The 26,152-nt window shown below is 34.2% G+C and overlaps 1 protein-coding gene across 3 annotated transcripts in view; it reads left to right on the forward strand.

Moving 5' to 3' along the window:
• Nucleotides 1–8,836: 8,836 nt before the first annotated feature.
• LOC149828299 (KRR1 small subunit processome component homolog) overlaps nucleotides 8,837–26,152 on the forward strand; it is a 28,467-nt gene continuing 11,151 nt past the window's right edge. For 2 of the 3 annotated variants that reach the window (XM_090017500.1, XM_090017501.1), the window contains exons 1-3: nucleotides 8,837–9,114; nucleotides 10,339–10,415; nucleotides 19,225–19,335. In XM_090017500.1, the coding sequence (XP_089873626.1) occupies nucleotides 8,913–9,114; nucleotides 10,339–10,415; nucleotides 19,225–19,335 (390 nt within the window). In that variant the 5' untranslated portion in view covers nucleotides 8,837–8,912. The remainder of the gene's footprint in view (nucleotides 9,115–10,338; nucleotides 10,416–19,224; nucleotides 19,336–26,152) is intronic. The other variant, XM_090017502.1, reaches the window with a different exon arrangement.

The following is a 26,152-nucleotide window of genomic DNA, read 5'->3' on the forward strand; positions in this document are numbered from 1 at the left end:
TTAGAGGAACATTCGTCTAATCCTCTGTGCATTTAAGCGCGTTTAGAGGTGGGAAGATCGGAGAGATGTGGTCTAATCTTGCGGTATGATTCGTGTTTATTATGGCCTCCGGATTTTCACGATATAACACAAATGCCACTCATCTCAGTACGGAATAGTCATGTTTCGGTCCGAATCCTGTTGGTCCAAACGGGTCGAATATCCATATCCAATTGTGAATCACATCATGCATCTACGTGTTTGCCACGTCTTTTACGCACAGTCATGAATCTCGTTATTAAAATTTTCTCGCAAAGGAAAATCTCGGGATAATTTTTACTTTTTTCTGAAAAAATGTTGATCCGTACATTTAAATTCTAAAAAACTTATAAAAAATATTCAAGTATAAAAAACCATTAAAAACATATAAATATTACATTAATAATGTGATAATATCTTGATAAAAGCACGATATTTTCAAACTAAATGATATTTTAAAAATATTGTGTTTTCTTTTATCAATATTATACCAACTGGGGCTCAGCTTGTTGTCCTGAGCAGTTAGTGCACATCACCTTGGGTTGGGAGGTTGCAAGTTCAAACCCCAAATGGTATGAGGGGTCTGCCTAACCCCAGCTTTCTCAGTCCAAAAAAAAAAAAAAAAGATTATATCAGTATCTAAAATCTTGAGATAAAATCAAGCGATTATTAAAAAAAATGACTGATATTTGTGACTATGGTTTTAACTTTTAAGCAGCGTAGCCTCGCGGGGGTGTCAATGGATTGGACTTTAATCGGATCTAGGTCCAGCTCAACCTTTGGGAACAAGTAACACCTGGACTTACCAAAGACAAAACCATAACATAAACCAGACTAGGTCCAAACCGAAAAAAAATATATACTTTTTATGCTCTTTACAATAAAATTTTTGGGGATCTTAGTTGGAATTTAGAACTCATGTTTTTCTCCGATTTTCTTATAAATATATACTGTAGAGAGTTGTTTTTTAGATAAATAGATAAATCATTTGATTTTTTTCATTAATTATCGTCGAATTTTCTTAGATCATAGGTTGAAGTAAAATAGAATATATATTAGATGTAGTGTGCATTCCGGCAAATCCAGCGAGCTGGATTTGCATCACCTAATCATGGTGGAACTTGGATTAGATCCAGGCAATGTTGTCAGTATGGGCCTGTATCGGCCGATACATATCATATCGCCAAAAAATTGATAAGATATTGACCTGAATCATTTATTTTTCATAAACATAAAAAATAGTTTAAATTATTTTTTTAAATTATTTCAATGTTATTTTAATTATTTTAACATATGTTACATCCTAAATGACATGTAATAATTTTTAATTGTTTTTTGGCAGATTCAGAATGATACACTTGAGTATCGGTATCGACTGATACACCTGAATCGTTGGTCAAATGATACAGGTCTGATTTAGATACAGACAACATTGGATCCAAGCCTGTCTAAAAATTGCCCAACTTGGTAGATCCAAGTAGTATATTTTTTACACATCTTTATAGACTCATATACTCATCTCTTAAACATACCTGAGTTTATGAATCAACTTAATATGAGCTATGTTATGACAATAAATTTAGATCAAACTTTTTAAAATGTCCAGTTTTAAATCATTTATAAATTAATTTATCTATACACCAAAAGTTCCTACCATGTTGTTTGTTACATGTTCAACTTCTTGAGTATATTGTGTAACACACCCTTGCTTCTTGCATGATCATGCAACTGCTCTATCTCTTAAGATAATTACATATACCACGATGGACTTTGCTTTATCTCTATCTTCAACAAAGTTTGCACACAAGCTTTAGCCTATTAGATTGACAACAATGCGTGAGTTTCTTAGTTTTTTTTTAATATCAAACTTTTTATTGCCTTCTAATGAGGAAGTTAATGATTACTTTGATATCTACTTGCTAGACTCACTGCAAAGCCTAGATCAAGTCTAATGCAAAGCATAGCATACATCAAACTTTTTGTTGCTTGTGCATAAGAAATGTTTAACTTTTCTTGTTCAAAAAACTTGACTATGGAGGAACACCCAGCTGAGATCATGCATCGAAAGGAGCAGGTGTTGAGGTCCAAGACCATTCTTCTAGTAAAATTATGTTGGCAACACCATGATATAGAAGAATGTACTTGGAAACTCGAATATGCTATGTAAAAAAATACCCTAATTTGTTTGAGTAATTTTTTGTAACGAATTTTGAGGATCAAATTCTTTTTTAGTGAGTAAGATGTAATATCCATAGTTTTTTTTATAATTACTTAAATAATTAAACATGAATGCATATCTTAATTATGGGTGTTAATTTATTCAAATATGCATTTGAGTTAGAATTAATCATGTATATTAACTTAAAATTTAATCCCAAGTGAATTGGAATTTTAACTAAAGTTAAAATAAAATTCAATTTTAACTCAGGGTTAATTTCATATAAATTATAATTTAAATAAAAAATGAGTTTGAATTTGGATTTAGTATATGCAGTTGAATCCAAATTAGGTTTGAAAACTAATTTGATTTAAATCTGCTATAAAATCCAAGGTTTAATATGGATAAAAAATCCAATTTGAAAATTAGATAATTAAGCTAAATAGATAAAACATAATTAATTATTTAAATAGGTAAGTCAATCCAATATGGTGGGATGCCCCCCAGGTGAGCCTACACCCCTTGGCTGGAAATTACTATTTTAAAACTTGTGAACTCACTTGAAATCCCATAAGAAAAAGAAAAAAAATAAAAAAACTTACCAAAATGGAGTCAAGGGTTTGTTAAGGAAGCCTTGAGTACAAATTGGACCCACTTAGCAACCAAGGGAAGCAGGGGGACCCACATGAGACATCACAGCCTATTCAGATACTTTAAGAAAATAAAAGAAAAAAAGAAAAAAGAAAAGAAAGTATATTTAAAAAATACATGAATAGAAAGATTTTGAGTGAGGATTTTGGGGAAAAAAAGATAAAAGATTAGGGAGAGGGGGGCAGCCCACCCTCTTTCTATATGTGTGGGCTGCCAAGGCAAGTCATTAGCCATGTCTTAGTTGGACCGACATTGTCATAAGAAAGGATCCTCAAGAGGGGCATCCCACTTGGTCTTGCCATTCTCTCTCTCAAAACTCAAATCTCCTTCTTCTTCTTGTTTCCTTTCTTCTCCAACAAGCTCGGAGGTACCTTAGTCGAGTTCAAAATTGAGAGATGAAGGAATTCAAACTCGAGCACCGTACAAGGTAGGTGCATCAAACACATAGGTGTGGGTCAGTCTAAATGCATGGATTATGTACAGGGATAATTCCAAGATCTGAACTAAGGGTGGATCAAACCTTGGACTAACACAAATTAATTAGGTTTTGGCTTTTGAAATCGATTTTGGTGAATCCATATCACCATATTTGATTTAAAAAAACAAACAAACTGGTTTGACAACAAGTTTTGAAGCCCTAAAACAAAAATCGGTTTTGGGGAGGAATATGATATCTGATTATGTATTAGATTTTGATTATTTCCAGTGTATCTACCATGTGAATGTTATATTTACATGATGCAAGCATGAGTTGTAGGTTTTGAAATTTATTGGCACTTAGATATATGTTTACATCAAGCAAAAATGTTTTATAGAGGGATATAGGTAAAATCAATATGGGGTTTTATGCTTTATGTTTTATAATCAGAATAATTTATAATTAACATGTTAGTGAGTTAAGTTAATGTTAGTTATGTAAATTAAAATGATAATACTTCTATAAAATTATAATGATCATGCTTTGATTGGTTTCTAAATTGTTTGTTGGATAAGTCTATGCTTTTGGAATAAACACATGAAAGAAACATGATTTCGAAATGATAAATGTTGTTTGTATAACAAAGCTTTAATTTTTGTTTAAATGTATTCTAAATGTGTTTAAATATTTGAATTTAGGGTGAATCATGTATTTATAGCTTCTTGATCTTAGTTATTGGATGAATCATGAATTTTGTAATTCGTTGTTGTGTCATTCCTTTTTTTTATCCGACTAATTTTGAAAAAAAAATCAATTTATTTCATAATATGAATCTAATAAATAAATACACTAGGATGTTATACACATTTAAGGCTTGATTTTGTAATCTTATTTGGTTCTGTTTGAGTCAATATTGAGGCAAAATGTATGTTGCAACAAACCATGATTTTTATGTCTTGATTACAACGTTGTTTCAAACTATCATTTTGAAAGTTATAAAAAACTATCCAAAATGACTCAAAATAAATTATAAAAAAATTGGGTGAAATCTAATACATAATAGAAGACTTTGTAAAAGGATTTGGTCAAAATAATTCATAATAAATTCCAATAAATTCTTGAAGTTGGAAAAAAATGCAGTTAGAGAATCTATCAAGTAATTTTCTTGGATAGAGGCCAGTTACAAAATTTTCATGAATTTATGGAAGGAATTTGGTGTTCATATTTTGAGAATTTGTCTCTGACATCTTAGGACAATTCTAGTTAAATTTTTAGGGTCAAAACTACTCTCTGTGTTTTTTTTTTCAAAAACAGTAAAACACGAAATCAAATTTCTATAAATGCTTGTAGTAATTTATAATCATTTTGCTATATTTCTAATCATGATCAGTGATAGATAAGACCTATTTTATATTGTTTTATGCATAAATGTGTATCATGTTGAATCATGCATGTTAAAGAGTTATGTATCACGTTACATGATAATGTGCATTATGTATCATTACGCATGATATTAAGATAGGATGAAGACATACATTACCATGATGGATAAGTATGATAATTAACCACATAAAGTAAGATGCCAATATGTGAGCATGTAAATTAGTGCATACTTGTATGCTTGATGATAACATAAAGTGTTATGCATGACTTAAAAAGTATAGCATTATCAATGAGCTTAATGAGGTAAAATTGATATATGAAATGCATTGTTGTGCATTATTGTCTCAAGTTGTGTTTTTTTTCAAATATGTGGTATGGTATGTGTGCATGGCTCATGAGTGGGCCTCAGTTCAATGGAACACATAAGTGTTTGTTGGACACTAAGCAAAAAAAAATATATAGTAAAACATGCACATAATTACATATGCTTAAAGGAGACCAAGCTCAAAGTTACTCAAAGAGGGGGCATGTATGGTGAGCTGTTTGAATGGGTTAATGAATGACCTTGTATTATGAAAGCATCCCATAGTGGAGCTTGGGCTATGGAGCTCATGTGCTAAGAGTACTTGAAATTAAGTTATGAGCATAATTTTAAATAACACCTAATGACCTGTTCAAACACAGGACCACCTTAGAGAGGGTGAATGTACATTTTACTAGTCGACCATTTGTTAGTTTAGAGAGTTAGGTATCTCTATTAGTCTCTAGTAGTCGAACTACCATGTGACCTAAGTGGTATGTCAAAAATATATGCATAATAGGAATCAATTTCGTATGGACCATTATAAATTCTCTCGGTCATGGACCACTTTAGTGGAAAACTCCACCAAGAATTTGCAGGTTCTTTAAATCAATAGGGCTAATAAATCACATGGCATATTAGACACCCCATTTACTTGGTTGAATCAAAGTTAAAATCCCTAAGTGTATACCTTTAGCTTAAGAAAAGAGAAAGAAAAACTAAATTACAAACTCATTCGCATTAGTACAATTTGTATGTGCATGTAGGGTTTATTATGAATTGTTGGTTTACTTATGAAATTATGCATAATAGGATACTTATTTTGAATATTTATATATAATCATGACTTAATTATGAATTTGTGAAATATGATTATGTCTATGCATTATGCTGCATGATTTGAATTTTTATCAAAATTTTGACATATATATATTTCTTGTGTTTAGACTATCCATATTTATATCGTTGGTGTATCCTATTGGGGTCATGATTTAATACCCCTTATTTTAAAATTTTATAGATAATGCATGAGCTTGCATGATAGAGGGTTGCTTGGTGATGTGAGACAAATCATCATCGTTCTCCTTCTCGGAGAATCCAACTTTATTTTATATATTTTCATATTAATTTGGATTTTGTTGAGACTTATAAACTTTGAATTTATTTTAGTATTTGTTTGAATTAATCTCTTTGATCAAGTTATTTAAATCTTGTTGTACACGTGTTTTAGTTTATTATAACTCGCCCAATGTTTAAATCAAGTTTAAATTAGCTATTTTGTGGTGCTTACAAAAAAGACAAGTCAAATTTAAAAAAAATCAATTTTTTTTAATACAAATTTGTGGTGTTACAACTCATGCATCAAGGTTGATCATGTTGAGAAGACAAATATAGCCAATATGAGTTCTTAGTGATATATTTCAGACTCACACATACGCCACCAACTTTCATGGATACTATGAATCGTACGTTTAAGAGTTTTTTGGATTTGTTTGTTATGGTATTCATTGATGACATACTAATATAATCAGTAATGAAGAGTGATACATTGTATATATTTTTATCTTGTTAGCAACGTTGAGAGAACATGATGGTATCCAAGCTCTCGAAATGCGAGTTTCGGCTAGATCATGTTATGCTTTAGGGCACATCATTTTTGGTAATGGCGTGGAGGTAGATCCAACCAAGGTGGAGGAAGTGTTGTCGTGACGACAACCCCAAATTATTTATGAGATTCATAGTTTCTTAAGATTAGTTGGATATTATCATTGATTTATCCATAAGTTCATGAGGATAACAATTCATATTACAAAGTTATTAAAAAAGGTAGTCAAGTTAGTGTGAAATTCTCAGTGAGAGGAGGGATTTCAGAAATTCAAGGAGAAGCTAACCATAATGTTAATATTAGCATTGTCAAGTGGATCAAGAGGCTTTGTCGTATATAGCAATGCCTCAAGCATCAGGTTGGGTTGTGTGTTTATGCAACATGTAAAGGTAATCACTTATAGCTCCAAGCAGTTGATTATTCATAAGCAAAATTATCTCACCTATGACCTCGAGTTAGCAATCGTGGTGTTCACACTAAAGATCTAGTGTTACTACCTGTATGGTGACAAGTTTGATGATCGCAAGAACCTCAAGTACGTATTTTCAGACAATGAGCTAAACAAGAGGCAAGGAAGATAATTGGAGTTTCTGAAAAAGTATGATTATTCTATCACCTAGGAAAGACTAATGTAATCACATATGCCTTGAGCATGAGTACTATAGCCTCCTGTTTGATTAGCCATAGTTGGGAATTGGCAGAGGAATTATAGCCTGACAACCATTTGTGGAAGAGTCAGGATGAATCCAGTGTTCAAACTTGAGTGCATGATCAAATTTGTTTGATCGAATCACCCAGTTATAGAAGTCGGACATGGAGTTCGAGAAATTTGTGGTTGCTATGCGGAATCCCGAGCCCTAATTCCTCTATGATGAGGATGAGAGTATTAAGTTTATGAGAAGATGGTGGATCATGAGTGATTGGGTCTTGTGACAAGAGTTGTTTGCAGAGGCACACAAATCCAAGTACTCTATCCATCCAGAGAATACAAGGATGTTTAAGTATCCGCAACATACTTTTTGGTATAACGGAATGAAGTACAATGTCGCTGAGTTCGTATTCAAATGTCTAATCTGCTAGAAAGTAAAGACAGAACACCGGAGGCCAGGTGGTTTGTTATAGCATTTAGAGTTTCCAAAGTGAAAGTAGGATGATATCACCAAGGATTTTATGGTTGGGTTGCCTCAAACCCGCAAACATTATGATGTGATATGAGTGATAGTACATTGTCTGACTAAGTCTTCATACTTCTTATATGTTAGAATGAATCAGACTTTAGACTGTTTGGTAGATTTATACGTTAAAGAGATTGTTCGGCTGGTTGCACAGAGTGCCAGTGCCACAATCTATTGTATTTTATTGTGACTCGCGGTTTACATTGTGTTTTCGACGACAATTGCATAAGGCTTTGTGGATAAAATTATAGATTCACACTACATTTCACCCGCAAACAGTTTGATAGTCATAAAGAACCAAACAAACATTGGGGGACATGCTAAGGGTGTGTGCCTTGGATTGTTAAGGTAAATGAGATCGACACATGAAGTTGGCAAAGTTTGCCTACAACAATATCCATCATGTAAGCATTAGGATGGCACCATGTTGTGTTGAGCTTGTGATAATAAAAGTCAGAGAATGCACTTGTGCTTGTAGATGAAAGTTGATGAAGGCTACTATTGAACTTACGACAACAAAAGTTGAAGTTGTTTGCTTATTGTTTTTTTTTAGGATAATAACTTATGTATATAACAAAGAATGAAGTTGTTTGATTGTTGATTTTTGAGTAGAATGAATTGTTTATATAAAAAGAGATTGATTAATTGATTCATTTATGACAATGAATTGTGTTTTTACAATTTGTTATTTGATTGCCACATTTCTTCTGTAATTAAGCACCTTATTCATATTGCAAAAGACTTTAAGATATAGGTTGATATGAGTATACATGATTTGACATGTAAGCACATATACTCACACTTACTATTAATATTATAATACTATTATAATATTTTAATGATTTAAAGCATTATTTCAACAAAAACTCATTTTTTAATATTAAAGTATTTAAAATTAATTTTTATTAAGAAATAAAAAATTCCTTGTCCTTATGTCCTGTGTTTAAAAAAAAAACCAAACTTGAACGTCGAATCTGTATCACGCGTCCTCGTGTCAACGTGTCTTTGGGACAGATTTCTCACCCTTTCCGTTGGTCGGGAACCGGAAGCTTCACCCGGCAAAAAGCCGAACCGTTCAACAAACCAAACAAACTGCAAGGGCATAGAAAAACCATAGAGAGAGAGAGAAAGAGGTGAAGTGAAGCGGAATAGCAGAGAAATAGGGCTAGGGTTAGGGCAAGAAAAAGAGGGGAGCGAGGGGAATGGAGGAGGATGGAGTCGCAGGAGGAGGGGAAGGAGAGCAGCAGCAGAGGAAGCCGAGGCACAAGGGGAAGCACGACAAGCCGAAGCCGTGGGACGACCCTTCCATCGACCACTGGAAGATCGAGAAGTTCGACTCCTCCTGGAACGAAGGCGGCATGCTCGAGACCAGCTCCTTCTCCGTCATGTTCCCCAGCTACAGAGGTATATCAACCAAAACCTTCCCTTCAGACCCGATCTCCTTTCGTCGTCTTATCTCGATCCCCGTTGAGAATGAACAATTCTGGGATGTCTTTCCCTGTGAGGGAAGCAAGGTTAGCACAGTGGTATCGGTACATGCATTGGTTGGGGGTTGATTTATGACTAACTGAGGTTGTGCAGGTAGTGTACGAATTTCTGGTTTGGTATGTTCGGGATGCTGGTTTTACTGGGGATAATTGGTGCAGTGCCCGTTCATTTTTTTCACACTCACCAATGAGTAATGACCATTCGTTGTCGGTTCTTTATGGGAGTTCTTGGTTGTGCTAGCTTATCCGCAAGAGTGGGATAAGCTTGTAAATCTCATTTTATTCTATGATGTGAAATTGCTGACTATCTCACTTTTCTCGGTAAGTGGATGCATTTGAAGGCCCTCTTAATAGTGTTAGGCAGAGGTATTGTTGTATCTGATTTCTATTCAAAATGGTGGTATAGGCTTTCTGTTATCTTCCCCAAAAATGCTGCCTCGTAGTTGAGGTTCACTACAAGGATTTGTATCATTGGTGACAACAGGATTTCTGTTATGCAGTAGGCAGATTGTATGTCATCTCCAATGCGTCGACTCCATACATGTGGATGATGAAGTCTCGTTGCTGAATGTTTTCAAGTGGCTGTAGGTCGTGCGTAGTCTTTTCGAGGTCTGAACTTATGGTCATTATGTGGAAGAAAATTTGCAAGACTGATTTGCCAGAATGTGTAAACAAATGATCAGCTGTTTTCCTGCTGGATATCTTGGATTTTTCTTTTTATATGTTCAGTACTCGCTTAGGGGAAATTCACAGTTTGGAATGGCCGAAGGTTGTTACTTATGGCTCATGGTCACTGCTGAGGATATGGTGATACAGCCATTTTTATGAAGTTTTGTATATGCCTTTTATATAAGGGGATACTGAATGGTAGTCAAAATGGAGCACCCATGTTACGTGCGTTGTCTCATGCAGGCTTGCGTGACAATAAAAAATACTTTGTGAAGGAATTTGACACATTATTAATGCTTTTGGCGTAGTTTCCATTGCTAATGATGCTATCAATGGCACAATTTATTTTTTCAGTGCACAGGATTTGGTTAAAATGTCTTAATGAGCATTTGTTCTTATAGTGTTGGCAGATATATCAGCAGCAATGAGCATATGCTCCTTGTTGACCACCTTCGTGGGTATTTTGTTTCAGAAAAGTATTTGCAAGAAGCATGGCATATTGTGAAGCAAGCACTGAAAGAGTATGGTGTTGCATGTGAGCTCAACTTGGTAAGAATAGTCTTTTTTTTTGTTGTGATAGCATGGCAATTACAAAAACTTATGATGGATTGGTTACATTAGTAAATATGCTTGAAATTATGTAAGTTGTGAAATGATTGGCTGTTTTCCTGCTTTCTTTGGTTTATTGTAGTTGTATGCATGTGAAATAAAGAGCATATGAATGGCATCCAATACACAGTAGGATCATGATCAGCTGTTTTTGTTCATCCAAGTGCATCTCTTTTCTGGACCTTTATATTTTTTTCTAATGCATTTTCTCAATCTCTCTTTCAATTAGTAGACGGCACCAATTTCTATGAGAAGTACATCATCTGGTGAAATATAAAATTTTGATGGTATCTTGATGAGAAGTTTGAGTGCAACATTGAAACACTATGGGAATAGGTTCCACTGTATGCATCATGATGATGTGTGATTTTATGAGGCATAAGGATGTGCATAAAACACATGATAATGGAAGCATTAGGATGAACATGAACTGTATCAAACTGGAAGCATACTATGTGGAAATCTATGTCACATAGATGCGAGTGCGGGTGCGGATGCAGCGCTTTAAAAAAACTTGGGTGTGGGGAGGGTATATATATATAATTTTTTTAACAGTTTTAAGTTAACACTACGTGTATGTGTGTGCATTTATGTATATATATATATATATATAATATAAATAAAAATAGACTTGATTAGGGTTAACTGAATCTACTTTTGGATAGAAATTGACCTCAGTGTGGTGGACTTCTCCTAACACAAAGGAAACTGTGTCCAAGTGTTGCACCCGCCTGGGTGCGGGTGCGACGCAAGTGCGGTGCCCTGTTAGAATAGTCCGTGTGACATAGGTTGAAAGGATATTTTTCTTTCAGAAAACTTGAGAGCATTGAACCAGCCAAGTATGGATTAGCACATACGACTTTTGACTACATCACGTTCCTACCAAGTAAAATCACGAGCAATGTCTAGATTCTAGAAGTCATTTGTTTCTCCATTTCTAATGATATTTTGTTGTGCATCTGTGGCAGCCTAAAGTTTGAACCTTCTACCAAGTTCTTATGGATATACATGTAGTTTACAATTTACGAGAGATGTACTTTTCAATATAGAAACATTGTTTTTGTTTGAACCACATTTACCAGTTTCTATATTTTGATAAGAACCCTTGTCCCGTGACTTACAAACCAACATCCATTTTTTTATTTCAAATGATCCTACTCCCATTGTTGGATGTGGTTGCTTTGGTGACCCACAACCTGCAACGGAGGGCCCTAGTGACTATGATATGAACCACTGTCACTGATATTTTGAAAATATTGTAATATTATCATCATTTTCAGCTAGGCCGATAATATAGGCAAAATGTTGCGATATTTTCAATACCGTGATAATCTCACAATATTTTTGTGATATTGTTTAAAAAATCTTATTTTTATAAATTTTAAGTTGGTTTTTTAATAGAAATCCTATTATTTTCCTATCATTCGTATTATTTATATTTCTTTAATCATTAAAGGTTTCAAGATTTTCCTGAGAAACATCACCATTTGAAAATGTCTTCGAGCAAAAACCTTGCCGAGAAATTACCTTTAACAATATAGGTTACTATGATATGAACCAATGTCATAGTTTTTGTTATCAATTTTTTTTAATGAGGAAATTTTTTAGGACAAATAGTCACCGATATAATGAAAATATCACAAAAAATATCAGCAATTTCGAGACAAATGTTAGTAATGGGAATATATCGGCAATTCACGATAATATCGCGAGATATATTGCTACAGAAACTGCATGATTTTCAGTTTTTAATTTTTTTAAAAATGCCCCAAATTTATTATAGATAATTTTTTGGAAAAACCACTATCATTTAAAGAAAAAAATGAACTTGGCCTCAAAATTTTGTTAAAAACCAAATCAAATCGATGTGTTTTGCACATTTCGTGTTTTTTTCAAAAGTTCTAGTTTTCAACAATTATGAAAAATGGAGGATTTTAAAAACAAAAAAATTGCTATTAATTTCTATTAATAAAAACATAATGATTTGACATAAAACATGGGGTTTTAAAAAGTTTAAAAGGGTAAAATAGGAAATAAAAGTAGGAACGTGTTTTAAAAGTTTTTTTAAGAGACATGAGGACCTCGACTGGCTCAGTTGGGTGGGTTATGGTGAACAACAACAAGAGGAGGAAAGGAAGAAGGAAATGAAGGAAAGGAAAGAAAGGAAAAGAAGGAAAGAAAAAAAGGAAGGAAATGAAAGAAGGAAGAAAAATTTACTTAGTTTTTTATTTTTTTTCTATTTTCTGTATTTTTACTTATTTTTTAGATTTTTTATTTAATTTTTAATATATTGCCGAGATATTCCCTAGATTTATCAATTTTTGAAAATCTCTCCGAGAAATACCCTCGTCGGGAAACTACCTTTAACGATACATGTGACTATGGGATAAATTATTTTTGTGTGGGAACCTTGGTAAACTCTTGACAAATAAATTTTTAAAAATCAGGAAATGAGTAAAACATAATAATTATAAGATATAAAAATTAAAAAATGTTTTAATATCATGCTGAAACCATCGTGAATATATTGAGATTTCATTTCATAACTAAACTCTATAATATTTTGAAAATATCTCTGATATTTGTTCCATAGGTTTGATTCATCTCTTCCCATAGAAGCACTAAATTGGTCTGAGAATTATCTATGGAACTCATACTTCATTTTGTCGCCATGCTTTAACATTTAAAGACTTGTCCTGCAAGAGTAGTTACTGGATCAAGGGGCCGAAATATTTGAAGAAACCAAAAAGTTACTGATAATAAGAAAAAAAACATGCAACTATGTCACCTGGGTATGGGTACGACACGACAATTCCAAAAAATGTCGGTACGGGAACACGACTAAATATATACTAAAAAATATATATTATCAACAACAACAAACAACAACTACGCCTTCATCCCAAAACAATTGGGGTCAGCGATATGAACCAAAAAAGAAATTCATTTTGGGTCTTCCACATGAATCCTTTTCCTCCAATCATTTCTATCCAATGCCATGTCCTCGGTGAGGTTCAAAGCATTCATATCCTTTCCTATCATCTCCATCCAAGTCTTCCTAGGCCTACCCCGACCTCTTTTAACTAATGTATTTTCCCATTTCTCCAACCTTCTAACTGGAGCATCATTAGGCCTTCGCCGAATATGTCCAAACCACCGTAAACGATTCTCTCGCATCTTATTTTCAATGGGTGCAACACCTACCTTCTTACCTATCTCCTCGTTCCGAATCTTATCTTTTATTGTATTTCCACACATCCATCTAAGCATCCGCATCTCAGCTACACTCATTTTTTGAATATGATGTCTCTTGGCAGCCCAACATTCCGTACCATATAGTAAAGCGGGTCTAATAGTCGTCTTATAAAACTTTCCCTTCAACCGCAATGGCATTCTACGATCGCACAACACTCCAGTTGCACTTTTCCATTTCATCCACCCAATCTTTATCCTATGATTTACATCTCCATCAATTTCTCCATACTTTTGAATGATGGATCCCAAATATTTGAAATAATCATTCACCGGTATTTCTTGCTCACCAAGCTTCACTACACTCCCATCACTACTTCGATGCTTACTAAACCGACATTCCATATATTCAGTCTTACTCTTACTCGATTTAAAACCTCTAGCTTCCAATGTCTGTCTCCATAATTCTAACTTAGCATTAACCCCAGCTCTAGACTCATCAATCAAAACAATATCATCAGCAAACAACATACACCACGGTACATTTTCTTGAATTGATCTCGTAAGCTCATCCATCACTATCGCAAATAGGAAAGGGCTTAAAGCAGATCCTTGATGTAACCCAACCGTTATCGGAAAATTGGTTGTCACCCCTCCACAAGTGCGGACATTGGTTACTACTCCTTCATACATATCTTTAACTATACTAATGTACTTGAGAGAAACACCTTTCTTTATCATTGTCCACCAGAGAACGTCCCTAGGTACTCTATCGTATGCCTTCTCTAAATCAATAAAAACCATATGCAAATCTTTGTTCCTCTCTCTAAAATATATATTGTATATCTAAAATATATATTGTATATCTAAAATATATATTATATATCTAAAATATATTATATATATATATATCTTAAATATATATTATATATCTAAAATATATCTTATATATCTAAAATATATACTGAAAATATATAATATAATATAATACAATACAATACAATATAATATAATATAATATAATATAATATAATATAATATAATATAATATAATATAATATAATATAATATAATATAATATAATATAATATAATATAATATAATATAGGACACAACAATTGCCGTGTCCAGGTACCCAGTACCCGTGTCAACATGGATACGACACCTTAAGTGTCGTGTCCCGGTCACATAGACAAGCACGGACAAATGATGGTTGACCAAGAGACCCAATTGTATTCACAAGAACAAAAAAAATAAGTACCAAATAATGGTTTCAACCACTTTTATTCATTCCTATCTATGTAACATAGACACGCCATATGGGCTGCCGTACCCGTGTCGACATGGCAAGACACAGGTATTGGTACCGGACTCAGTGCGAGAGTATCACGTCATATCCATACCTTTGTGACATGAGGGGGTAGAGTGACCATACATTTGACCAAGCTCTGGACATATTAGTTTGGTGATTCTTTTCTTTGACCACTTGAGAATCATAAAAAGAGACATGAGGTAGGAGAGGGATGCATGCCAATGCAAGTTTTACCAAGGTAGCATGACCAACAACCAATTTTCATGATTGGAGTTTCATCACAATCCTCTCCTGCACCATCACCCAATGAGTAACTCTCACTTGACTTTTGATGAGTGGTATATCGAATACTTCAACAGAAGTCATCCCATCTTGCATCCAAAATCTAAATCATTACCCTGCAGCCAGCGGAGTTTCACAGTCTGAATTAAAATCTAGCAAATGGTATTTTGCTTCATTTATGGTAAGACTCAAAAGCAAGTCCAAGTTATTTAGTAGAAGCAGAATGCAACTCATTTGAGGAATAGATGCATCACTAATCATTAGAACATCATCTACGTACTTGATAATGGTAGAAATCTGGCCATGAAATGTAACTAGGGTGATGAATCTTAACTCAACCGCTTTCCTTGATAGATTTGGAGACCTTCAATAATGATATTAAAGAGCTGTGACGGAAGTGAACATCCTTGCCGTAGCCCACACTGCATTTCATAATATTCACTGGATAACATAGACCACAATTGAGGATGTGGTGATCAGCTCCTTTAGAATTCAAGTACAAGGCACAATAGTTGATCCTACTACACCTTTAAAAGAACCAACTCAAAAGGAAAACTACTTCAAGATGAACTTGTTTGAAAGGTAGTTCTGTTTTGCTTGACTGACATCATATTGAGTCATTACTTTCATGATTCAACAACCTCAGGATGTAAAACACTTGTTTTTTAGCGAAAGATGTCATAATTTGGAAGATTCTGTCTTATCTATTAATTGACAACTACTGATTTGACATCAGTGTTCTGGACTGTAGACTTCTTTGTTCAGAAGCAGAACCTAGGTTAACTTCTGAAGTATACAATGAGATGGAGAAAATATTATGCAGTAATTTTAGTTATGTGGTTAAAGAGCTTAAAGATTAATTTCAAAGGTAAAATTAAGACATGCATGATACAACAGGATAGAGAAAGCAGATGTGACTTTTTTGCTTTCTTCTGGCAATGATGCGAAGGTCAATTGGATACTATTATGAGAGCCAACTATAGTTACTTATCATATGATCATTGGCTATATGATATGATTTAGTGGGGTTTAAATTATTGTGAAACATAGTCAGAGATATCGCCGATATTTTGAAAATATCACAATATTAAAGTTGTAAAATGGAAAAATGATATTAAAGGTTAAATATCGCTATCGCAAACCTCAGCAAACGATTGTTGTTATTTTTTCAGAAGTGTTAGTGTAGGGGTATTTTGGGATTTTAGAAAAAAGGATATAAATGTTAGTAGTTTTTTAAAAGGTTACTTTTGGAATGAGTTTTTTAAAAGACCCCTTAGGGTTTTAAATGTTTTAACATAAGGGGGTCTTTGATTGTTGACCCTCGATACTCGGTGGCTGCCTTAGACAGGGAAAGAAAAAAGGAAGAAAAGAAGGAAGGATGGAAGGAAGGAGAGAAACAAGAAGGGAAGTAAGAAAAGAAGGAAAGAAAGAGGAAGGGGGTCTCGGTGTCTGCCCCTACATCAGGGGAAGATATAAGAAGGAAAGGAAGAAAGGAAGGAAATAAATAAAGAGGAAGGGGGTCTTGGTGACTCCTTTTCTTTACATATAATTTTTTCTATATTTTTTCAATTTTTTTCGTTTTATTTTTTAAATCCTAAGATTTTCCCAAAATTTATTGGAAAACCTATAATATCCTGATATTATACCTCGCCGATACTGATATTTGTGACTATGTTCTGAAATAAATAATCACTTGATTTAGAAAACTTTGATTCCATTGCTGTTGCTACAATATCATAGGATAAGATAAAAATTTGAATGTGAATTTATAAGAGACTATATGCAAGATCTTTGACATGTTAGAACAACATGGGTCACACTCTTCTTGGCTGGTTTTGGCTTCTAACATGACCAACATACTTCTAGAGGAGACCAACCAACTGTTTACAACAAACTGGGGCCCATCCATATCAGGCTTCATCAGCACAACATTATTCTTGGAGAGATCTATGGCAGTCATTCAATAATGCCATGTGGTAATCATTATATCAGAAATGTTCAACCCTTTGACTAGGCTATTTCCATTGCTGAACTTCACTTTCTAACAATCATTCACATAGCAGGTAAACCAGTTTGTACATATATACTACATAGCAGCAATAGAAGTATCTGGTCAGTAGCTCATAGAACAAACTTCTGCCCATTCCCATGGTTTCTCCATATCTAGCTTTCATCCATTTAGATGCTGACACAATCCTATCTGAATTTCCATTTGATTAGAATGACCCCTATATAAAGGCTACTCAATAGTCTCAACTGTTCCAGTAATACATGAAAAACAAAAAAAAAAGGTTTCCTTTTAGTGATGACCTTTTATTCAAATTTCTCACCCCATGCTATTTCTCAAAATGTTCAGAAAATTGAGAAATCTTAACCACAGGAAAATTCCTATTGGAGAACCAACTGAGGTGCAAATCAATCATAACTTGCACATGCCACTTTCGGAAAACCACTTTGTAACTGCAAATGTGAAAATCCACTAACGTTGGAGACTGGAGCTCAGGTGGTGCAAGTCCAACTACGGGCACAAACCCTTGCTACATCCGAGTTGTCCATGATCAACATCTTTATTTGAAACTTGTGAATACTTGATTGATTCTAACTAATGTACAATTTGAGGATGGCTGTTCATTGAGCTTGTGGTTATGAGTGTGATTGAGCAAGTTATACTGATTTGTACAATGTCAAAAGTTAAGTAATATGCTATTATTTGTTACTTTGTTTAGTTTCACATATAGAGAATATGCAATATAGTTTCTGGAAACATCACAAGATGTAAATGGTGAAGGTCCATAGAAGTTTAAAGTTTGGCAGCATCTTTTCCTTTTCTTTATTTGTTTCTTTTAGGAGTTCAGGTACAGTAACTTTTCTGGGGAATCTTCTTCTCATACTTGTTTCTATTAGGTGCACTTGTGAGATAGGTTTGGGAAACTTCTACAAATTTTTCTAATATTAATGAAATATATATAAGCCGGTGGTTTCTTCAAGTTATTGGTGAAACAGGTTCTAGGATTATTGATATCTCAAAAATAGTCACAAATATCACTGATAATTTGAAAATATCGCGATATTATCATTGTAAAATGGAAAATTGATATTAAAGGTAAAATATCGTGATATTTTCAAAATATCAGAATTTTATATATATCGCAATAGTATTGGTATCGCAGCCGGCAACAATTGTTTTTTAAAACTGTTAAGGGAGGGGTATTTGAGGATTTTTAAAAGAAAGGGGATATGTATGTCCTTATAGATTTTTTAATAGGGTATTTTTGGTATAAAATGTATACCTTTTTGTTTAGGGTTTTGGGTTAACTTTTAAAAGTTAAAACAGAAACGTAAGGGGGGTCAACCCGATATTCTCGAGTTCTCTAGGCTGCCTCAAGGCCCTCAATGTCAACAGGGAAAGAAAGAAGGGAAAGAGGAAGGGAAGGAAGAAAGGAAGGAAGGAAGGAAGGAAAGAAGCTCGACTTCTTGAGAGGTTGCGGCTGGTGCTGGAAGGAAGAAAAGAAGGAAAGAAAGAGGAAGGGAGAAAGAAAGAAAGAAAAGGGGCGTGGGTGGCTGCCCTGCGACAGGAGAAGAAAGAAGGAAGAGAAAAAGGGAAGGAAGAAAAGAAGGAAGAAAGGAAAGAAGGAAAGAAAGGGGAAGGGAAGGAAGAAAAGAAGGAAAGAAAGGGAAGGGAAAGGGGGCGTGATATTTTTTCAAATTTTTTGTTTGATTTTTTAAATCCAGAGATTTTCCCGAGATTTATTGGAAAACCTATAATATCCTTATATTATAGCTCACCGAGATATAGCCGATACCAATATTTGTGACTATGATCTCAAATGAACTTTGTTTTTTGAATGATACTGAGATATACTGATGTATTGCCTTGTGTATGATCAGGGATTTGGCTATGTTTATATCATAAGGGTGCTGTTGGTTAATATGAGTTTGATTACAAATTATCTTTGTTTGCAGGTTGAGGGCACCATGAGTATTTCAACAACTCGGAAGACAAGGGACCCATACATCATTATAAAAGCTAGAGATCTTTTACGGCTTCTAGCTCGTAGTGTCCCTGCACCTCAGGTACATACATAAAACGCTTCCATTTGTTAATACTTTCTACCAATAATGAATTTCTTATTTTCAGACACATGGTCTCTCTATCTCTCTCTCATCTGCAGACATGCACACACACAATCACTCTTCCTTCCTGTATTTCCTGTGATTATGTCAAGCAACCTCTCACTGTTAATATATATATATATCAGAATACCCATCAGGGATATTCCGGTCATTTCAGTTGTAATAGGCGTCAGCCCATTAGGGGCTGACTATGTTTTTTGTTTTATTATTTTTTTGCACCTTTTTTACTTTTGATAAAGTGATTGGGCAGCTCCAACTAGCTGTTGGAGCTGCTCCCCAATAGCTAGTTGGGCTGCTCTCTTGTGGCTCCTTGTATTATAAATAGATCTCTAAGGCCCATGTATTTTCAATGCTTTTAGAGAGCATTTTTATGCAATACAAGAATATTTTAACCCTTGTGTGGGTGGTGTCGCTTGATCAATCAAGTATTTTTCTTGATTGATTGTGTTCTTGCAAGTCCATAAGTGATGTCTCTTTATATTTGCTTAATTTCATTACATGATATCAAAGCTTTGGTCTTCTGGAGGTATTATTTATTCGGATAATATCAAGCGGATCGTGAGCTTGGTGGAGTATCTGTTCGTGGATCGTTGCATCGAGAAGTGCACTATCAAAGTGCTCCTCAACAAATCTTGTGTTATCTTCCTCTCTTTCTCTCTCTCCTCTCCTTATTGTAAAACATGAAAAATAAAAGAGAAGTGATCGTCTCCATTCTCTTGCGACTCAATAATACGAACTATGTGATGTGGGTATCCATAGTGAAGTACAAAATATGAGAAAAGGGTCTATGGGGTTTGGTTGATGGTACCGAAAGAGAGCCTAAACTCATTCTTACCAAAATTGAGAATGGAAAGGAAGTAGCTCTTCAAGGAAAAAAATGTTTAAGGCCGTCTCCGATTATGAAAATAAATGGAAATAGTGGAGGATGGGTCATTTCAAGATAATTGGATGACTTATCAATAGTGTGGACATCCACAACTGCTCTAGCTTAGCGAAATTTGATTTCCCTAGTGATGCATGAAAATATCTTAAAGATATGTATAGTCTCAAGGATATTGCTCGTTCATGCAATGTGCAAAACAAAGTGAGAACTATGATACAAGGAGAGATGAGCATTGGGGAATATTAGAATTCTTCTTTGGGATGAATTGACTATTCTAGAGCCAAAATTGAATAGCCCCCAAGATGTAGAACTCCGTGAAAAACAAATTAGAACAAAGCATTTCTACCATTTTGTTAATGGGCTTAGACCCGAATTTGATGGGACTAAGTCTCTTCATAGAGGGAGTTGTACCTACCATAGTTGAAACTCTTAAAGAGTTAACTATGAAAGAAAATAGATTGAAAAAACCATCCGCCTTGAAGGATGAAGAATCCGTGCTTGTTATGTCAAAGCCCATAAAGCACACTAGGAGTTATAAACCTCCTCACTTTGTAAAAAATGAAAATGAAAGAAATTTCAATGACTATGAAAGAAGTCAAAGTGATAAAAGAAGTGATCATGAATACAAAAAGGGTGGCAAAAGCATATGCTACCGTTGTTATGAATCGGGACACATCAAACCATTTTGCCCCTAAAGAAGAAAAAAAGATCAAAGAGATGAAAAAATGGTTGCTTCGGTGAGACCATCCTTTGAAAAAAATGGTGTAGACGACTCCAAATGCATCGACTCATTGTTTTTGGCACAACTAATAGAGACACTACAATCAATGTTAAAAAATCAAGCTTCTTCCTTCTCAGGGGCGACCATATCCACAAGTGGTGATCCTGGTAAGATTCCTTGGATCCTTGACTCCGGTTCCTCTTTCCATATGTCTCCAAACAAGTCCATATTATTCGAATGTCATACTAACCCAAATAAATTTTATGTTTCAACTGCTAATGAAACTTCCTTAAAAATTAAAAGTTTTTTTTTTTAAAAACAACAAACCTTTTTTATACCAAATATTAGAGTAATACCAAAATTGAATTTAAATCTTTTATCTGTTTCTCAAATTGCGGATCATGGATGTGAAGTTTTGTTTTTAACTAATGATTTTTTAATACAGGATCTCCAATTCGGGAAGCCGATTGGGCGAGGCCATAAAAAATGAGATTTCTATATTATGGACAATCTTGAGTTATCAAAACATACTTTTTGTAATTTTGTGGAAAAGAAAGATATAGAAAATTTGTACAAAAGACTAGGACATTCTAGTGTGTCCAAATTACACTTGTTTCCATTTCTTACAAGTTATAAAAAAAGAGATTTTGTTTGTGAAGATTGCATCCTTATTAAAATTAAGGCTTTACCCTTTGAGCTAAGACATTTTATTTCTAAAAATCCATTTGACTTAGTACATTCGGATGTATGGGGATCAACTCCGGTTGTATCAAAATGAGGCGTATCTTATTATGTTGTGTTTGTGGATGATTATAGTAGACACTCTTGAATATTTTTTCTGTATTTGATTGTTTTAAAAAATTTCATTGCAATACAAAGACTCAATTTAAAACCAATATTCAAATCTTTAGAACCGATTTCAAGGGAGAATTTGTGTCAAAAGAGTTTAAAAATTAACTTGACCTACATGAGATTATCTATAAAAAATCTTGTCCTTATACTCTTCAACAAAATGAACTAGCTGAAAGGAAGCATAAACATATTGTTGAGACCACTAGAACACTTCTTATATCAAGAAATGTTTTAAAAATGTTTTGGGCCGAAGGCAGGGCCCTTACAACAATTTATGTGATAAATAAAATGCCTTCAAAAAATATTGAAAACATCTCTCCTATTGAAAAATTATTTAAAACATCTCCTGATTATAAAAGGTTAAGACTCTTTGATCTAAATGTTTTGTCCTTACCAATAAAAATGACAAACTTTTCCAAAAGCAGTTGCTTGTGTTCTTTTAGGTTATGTCGAAAATCAAAAGGGATACAGATGTTATGACACTACAAGGAACAAATTATATGTTTCAAGAAATGTTATTTTTATTGAAAATGAAAATGGTTTTGACAATGAGAAAATCCAAGAGAATTGTGATTATTCATTTCTTTTTGACCTTGTCAATGAATATGAAAGATGTGAAAACATTCATGATGTGCATGAGAGTGATAACGAGGACACTCATGATGCATATGGGAATCTGAATGAGGGTCTTGATGATATAGACCTATCTCATAATGAAATACAAATCTATTCTCGATATACCGAAGACCATCCATCATGTGCTTTAGAAAGATATTCTCAACATCAAGATGTAGATTCTTCTAGTCAGTGTTATTAAAAACGCGCCTCAAGGCGCAAAAAGGGCGCCTCGCCTCAAGGCGAGGGGCTTTATGCCTTGAGGCGCGTATATAAAGCGTAAAACCCTCGAGGCGTGCGCCTCATACGCCTTGAGGCGAGGCACGCCTCAAATTGAGGCATGTACGCCTGAGGCTTTTGGTTAAATGACAGTCAAATCCCTCATTTGACCAAAAATTAGGGTTTAAAGTTTAAACAAACCCTAATCTTTTATGTTTTCACGCAGACTCTCTCTCTCTCACGCGAAGTCTCTCTCTCACACGCAGACTCTCCCTCTCATATTTTTCTCACACAGGTACTCTTACCTCTCTCACACGCAGTCTACTGCTTTTTCTCATTTTCTTTTGGAGGAGGGATCACATGGGGATTGGGGATGTTTTCATCATGTGTGTGTGTATCATGTGGGGATCACAGAAACAAATTTACTAGTTTTGGGTGAGGTTTCATTTAAGAAAATGAGACTTGTGAAACTTATGGATAGAGAAGACCAGAAAATATTGCTTTTGGGCAATGGTGCATCGTGTGGCATGTGGTTCAGTTAGGCATTTTTTCAGAACTTTCAGCACTGTGCAGCATGTGATAATAAAACATATCTCTAGAGAGGGCTGTCTATTAAGAAGGGTATGTCCTATAGTATTTCAGTATGTGTATTTCAGAGTTTGAAGATTTTGATGCTATAAAATGTAGCAGTAGCTTGCTAAATTGTGCATGATATCCCAAATTTTGGTGCTGTACATTCTGACTGGAGAGTGCACATACCAAACTGTATGTTTGATGAATGTGTTATAGTTCAGGATCTGGAGCATAAGGACTGTTCAGCCTGTTTTAATTGTGAGTCAAAGGTTAGTGATGCCATGAGGTTTGGTTATAATCACAAGTGACTTGATTAATGTTGCTTATAACATGGGTTATTCAGTAAGGGCACTCTTTATCGCTTTACCATAGTTGAACCATAACAAAATGTGTAGGTTGGCTAACAAAACCCATTCATGATGTGTATATATGTAATCACTAGAGTTGGTCAACATTTGGGAGTGATATAATTTGTGACATCACATTTTTTTGTAGGTTACTTAGTCTTTGATCTGGTGGAAATAATGAGTGTGATTGATTTGGTTATGGTTATTAGGACCTAGGGCTGGCAAAGAACACCACCCGCTCATGGTTATTTGCATTTTCTAATTATGACATGATGTTGTTAATGCTAATATGCATTTCGTTAATGTTAATTTTTTATTGAATGAATACTCATATTTTATTTCTTAGATACTTACATAGATCAAGTTGTTACATTAATGTTATTTTTACATGTTAATCTCATATTTTTCAGTATTTATTTGAGATTTTTTATTTCTTGTTGGTTGTTGCTTCATCAATAAAACCTTTTTTATTTATTTATAATTTTAGATATTTTTTATAGTTTTTTTAAGTTAATTTTTTTTGAGGCTTACGCCTCACCTCAGATTTTGTGGAGCGCCTCACTACGCCTCAACGTTTTTTCACAACACTACTTCTAGTATTAGAAAATTCATGAGAACTTCAAAAGATGCTAGTAGATTTGTATTCTATGATTCTTTTGAACCTATGTATAAATCGTGTCTAATGACTATACACTCGTACCTAGAACCAACATCCTACCGTGATGTTAAAAATCATCAAGAATGAATTAAGGCAATAAATGATGAATTAAAAACTTTAGAAAAAGGCAAAAAGTTGAGAAATTCAAACATTACCTAAAAGAAGAAAAACTATAGGATGTAGAGGAGTCTACAAGATAAAAACTAAATGGGTTGGGACATTAGAAATATATAAAGCTAAGCTAGTAGCCAAGGGATACAATCAAGAATATGGGATAGACTCTCTGTCACATGGGTGCTGGTGCGACACGGGTGCAACACAATTTAAAAATTTTGGACACAAGAACTCGGCTATATATATTTATATATATATTTTAAAAAAGTGCACAGTCTCTGACTGTGCACACAACACAGTCACTGTGACTGTGTACACAACAGTCTGGTTATATATATATATATATATATATATATATATATAGAGAGAGAGAGAGAGAGAGAGAGAGAGAGAGAGAGAGACTGTGCACACAACAGTCTGGTTATATATATATATATATATTAAAAAAACATATATAAAAATTCAATTGTTTTTAGTTTTTTACCCTAAAAAATGGACGAATATAGACTCGATCAACGTTGACCGAGTCCAAAACATGGACGAACTCGGCCCCAGTGTGTTGATCGAGTCCGACTCTTCGTTGACTGTGTCCGCCTTGTGTCCGAAGCTGCACCCGTATCGGGGCATGTCGACGCGGGTGCGTCGACCCTCTAGCTGAGTCCGTGTGACCTAAACCATGACGAGACATTTGCTCCAATCGCTCGAATGATTGTTAGAACCCTTATTTCTATAACATCAATTAAAAAATAGTCAATCTTTCAAATGGATGTAAAAAGTGCATTTTTGAATGGTAATCTCAGTGATGAAGTTTACATCGATCCTCTATCAAGCTTAAGTTTAGCACATAAAAATCCTTTGGTTACAAAAAAATTTGTATAGTTTAAAACAAGCCTCCAAAGCTTGGTATGATAGGTTCAATAGTGTGATGACACTTCATTTTAAATCTTGTTACAATAACACTGCATTGTTTGTTAAGTCTTCTAATGCAGGAATGATAATATCACTTCTTTACGTTGATATGATTATTACATGAGGTGACAAACAGAAAGTTAATCATATCAAAGATGTGCTCAAAGACAATTTTGATATGATAAATCTTAGTTTTTTACGATACTTTCTTAGAATAGAATTGGCCTACTCACCTCGTGGTTTTTTTTTGACGCAGACAAAGTATGCAGAGATCATAAAATGGTCATGACTCTTAGATGGAAAATGAGTTGATACTCCAGAGGTTATAAATGCGAAAATGAAGAAAGATGATTTAGAACCTCAGTAGGATCCAACTTCATATAGACAAATGATTGGAGCTTTGTCTTATCTCTCTACTACTCGCATTGATATTTTTCATGCTATTCATTATGTTAGTCAATTTCAACATGTTCCCATTACAGTACATATGAGTGTTGTAACGAGAATTATTAGATATATTAAAAATTCTGTTAATTTTGGATTATTTCTGTCATCTTCTTTCTCGTTAGAAGTTATTGCATATTCTGATTCAGGCTGGGCGGATGTAAATGATAGATGCTCAACCACTGGTTCCTGTGTTTTTGTAGGTGATTCTCTAATTTGATGGCGATGCAAAAAGCAACAGAAGGTATCCCTCACTTCCATTGAAGCAAAGTACCGTGCCATGACAATAACTACATTTGAGTTAGTATGGTTAAGAGTCTTGAAACAATTATTAGGCGATTTGGGAGTTCACATTTGAAGAACCCTTAAGATTATGTTGTGACAACAAGAACGATGTATACATTACAATCAATCATATATTT

The sequence above is a fragment of the Nuphar pumila genome, chromosome 9, assembly GCF_984573655.1.
Source record: "Nuphar pumila chromosome 9, dmNupPumi1.hap1.1, whole genome shotgun sequence".
In the NCBI taxonomy this organism is placed as follows: domain Eukaryota; kingdom Viridiplantae; phylum Streptophyta; class Magnoliopsida; order Nymphaeales; family Nymphaeaceae; genus Nuphar; species Nuphar pumila.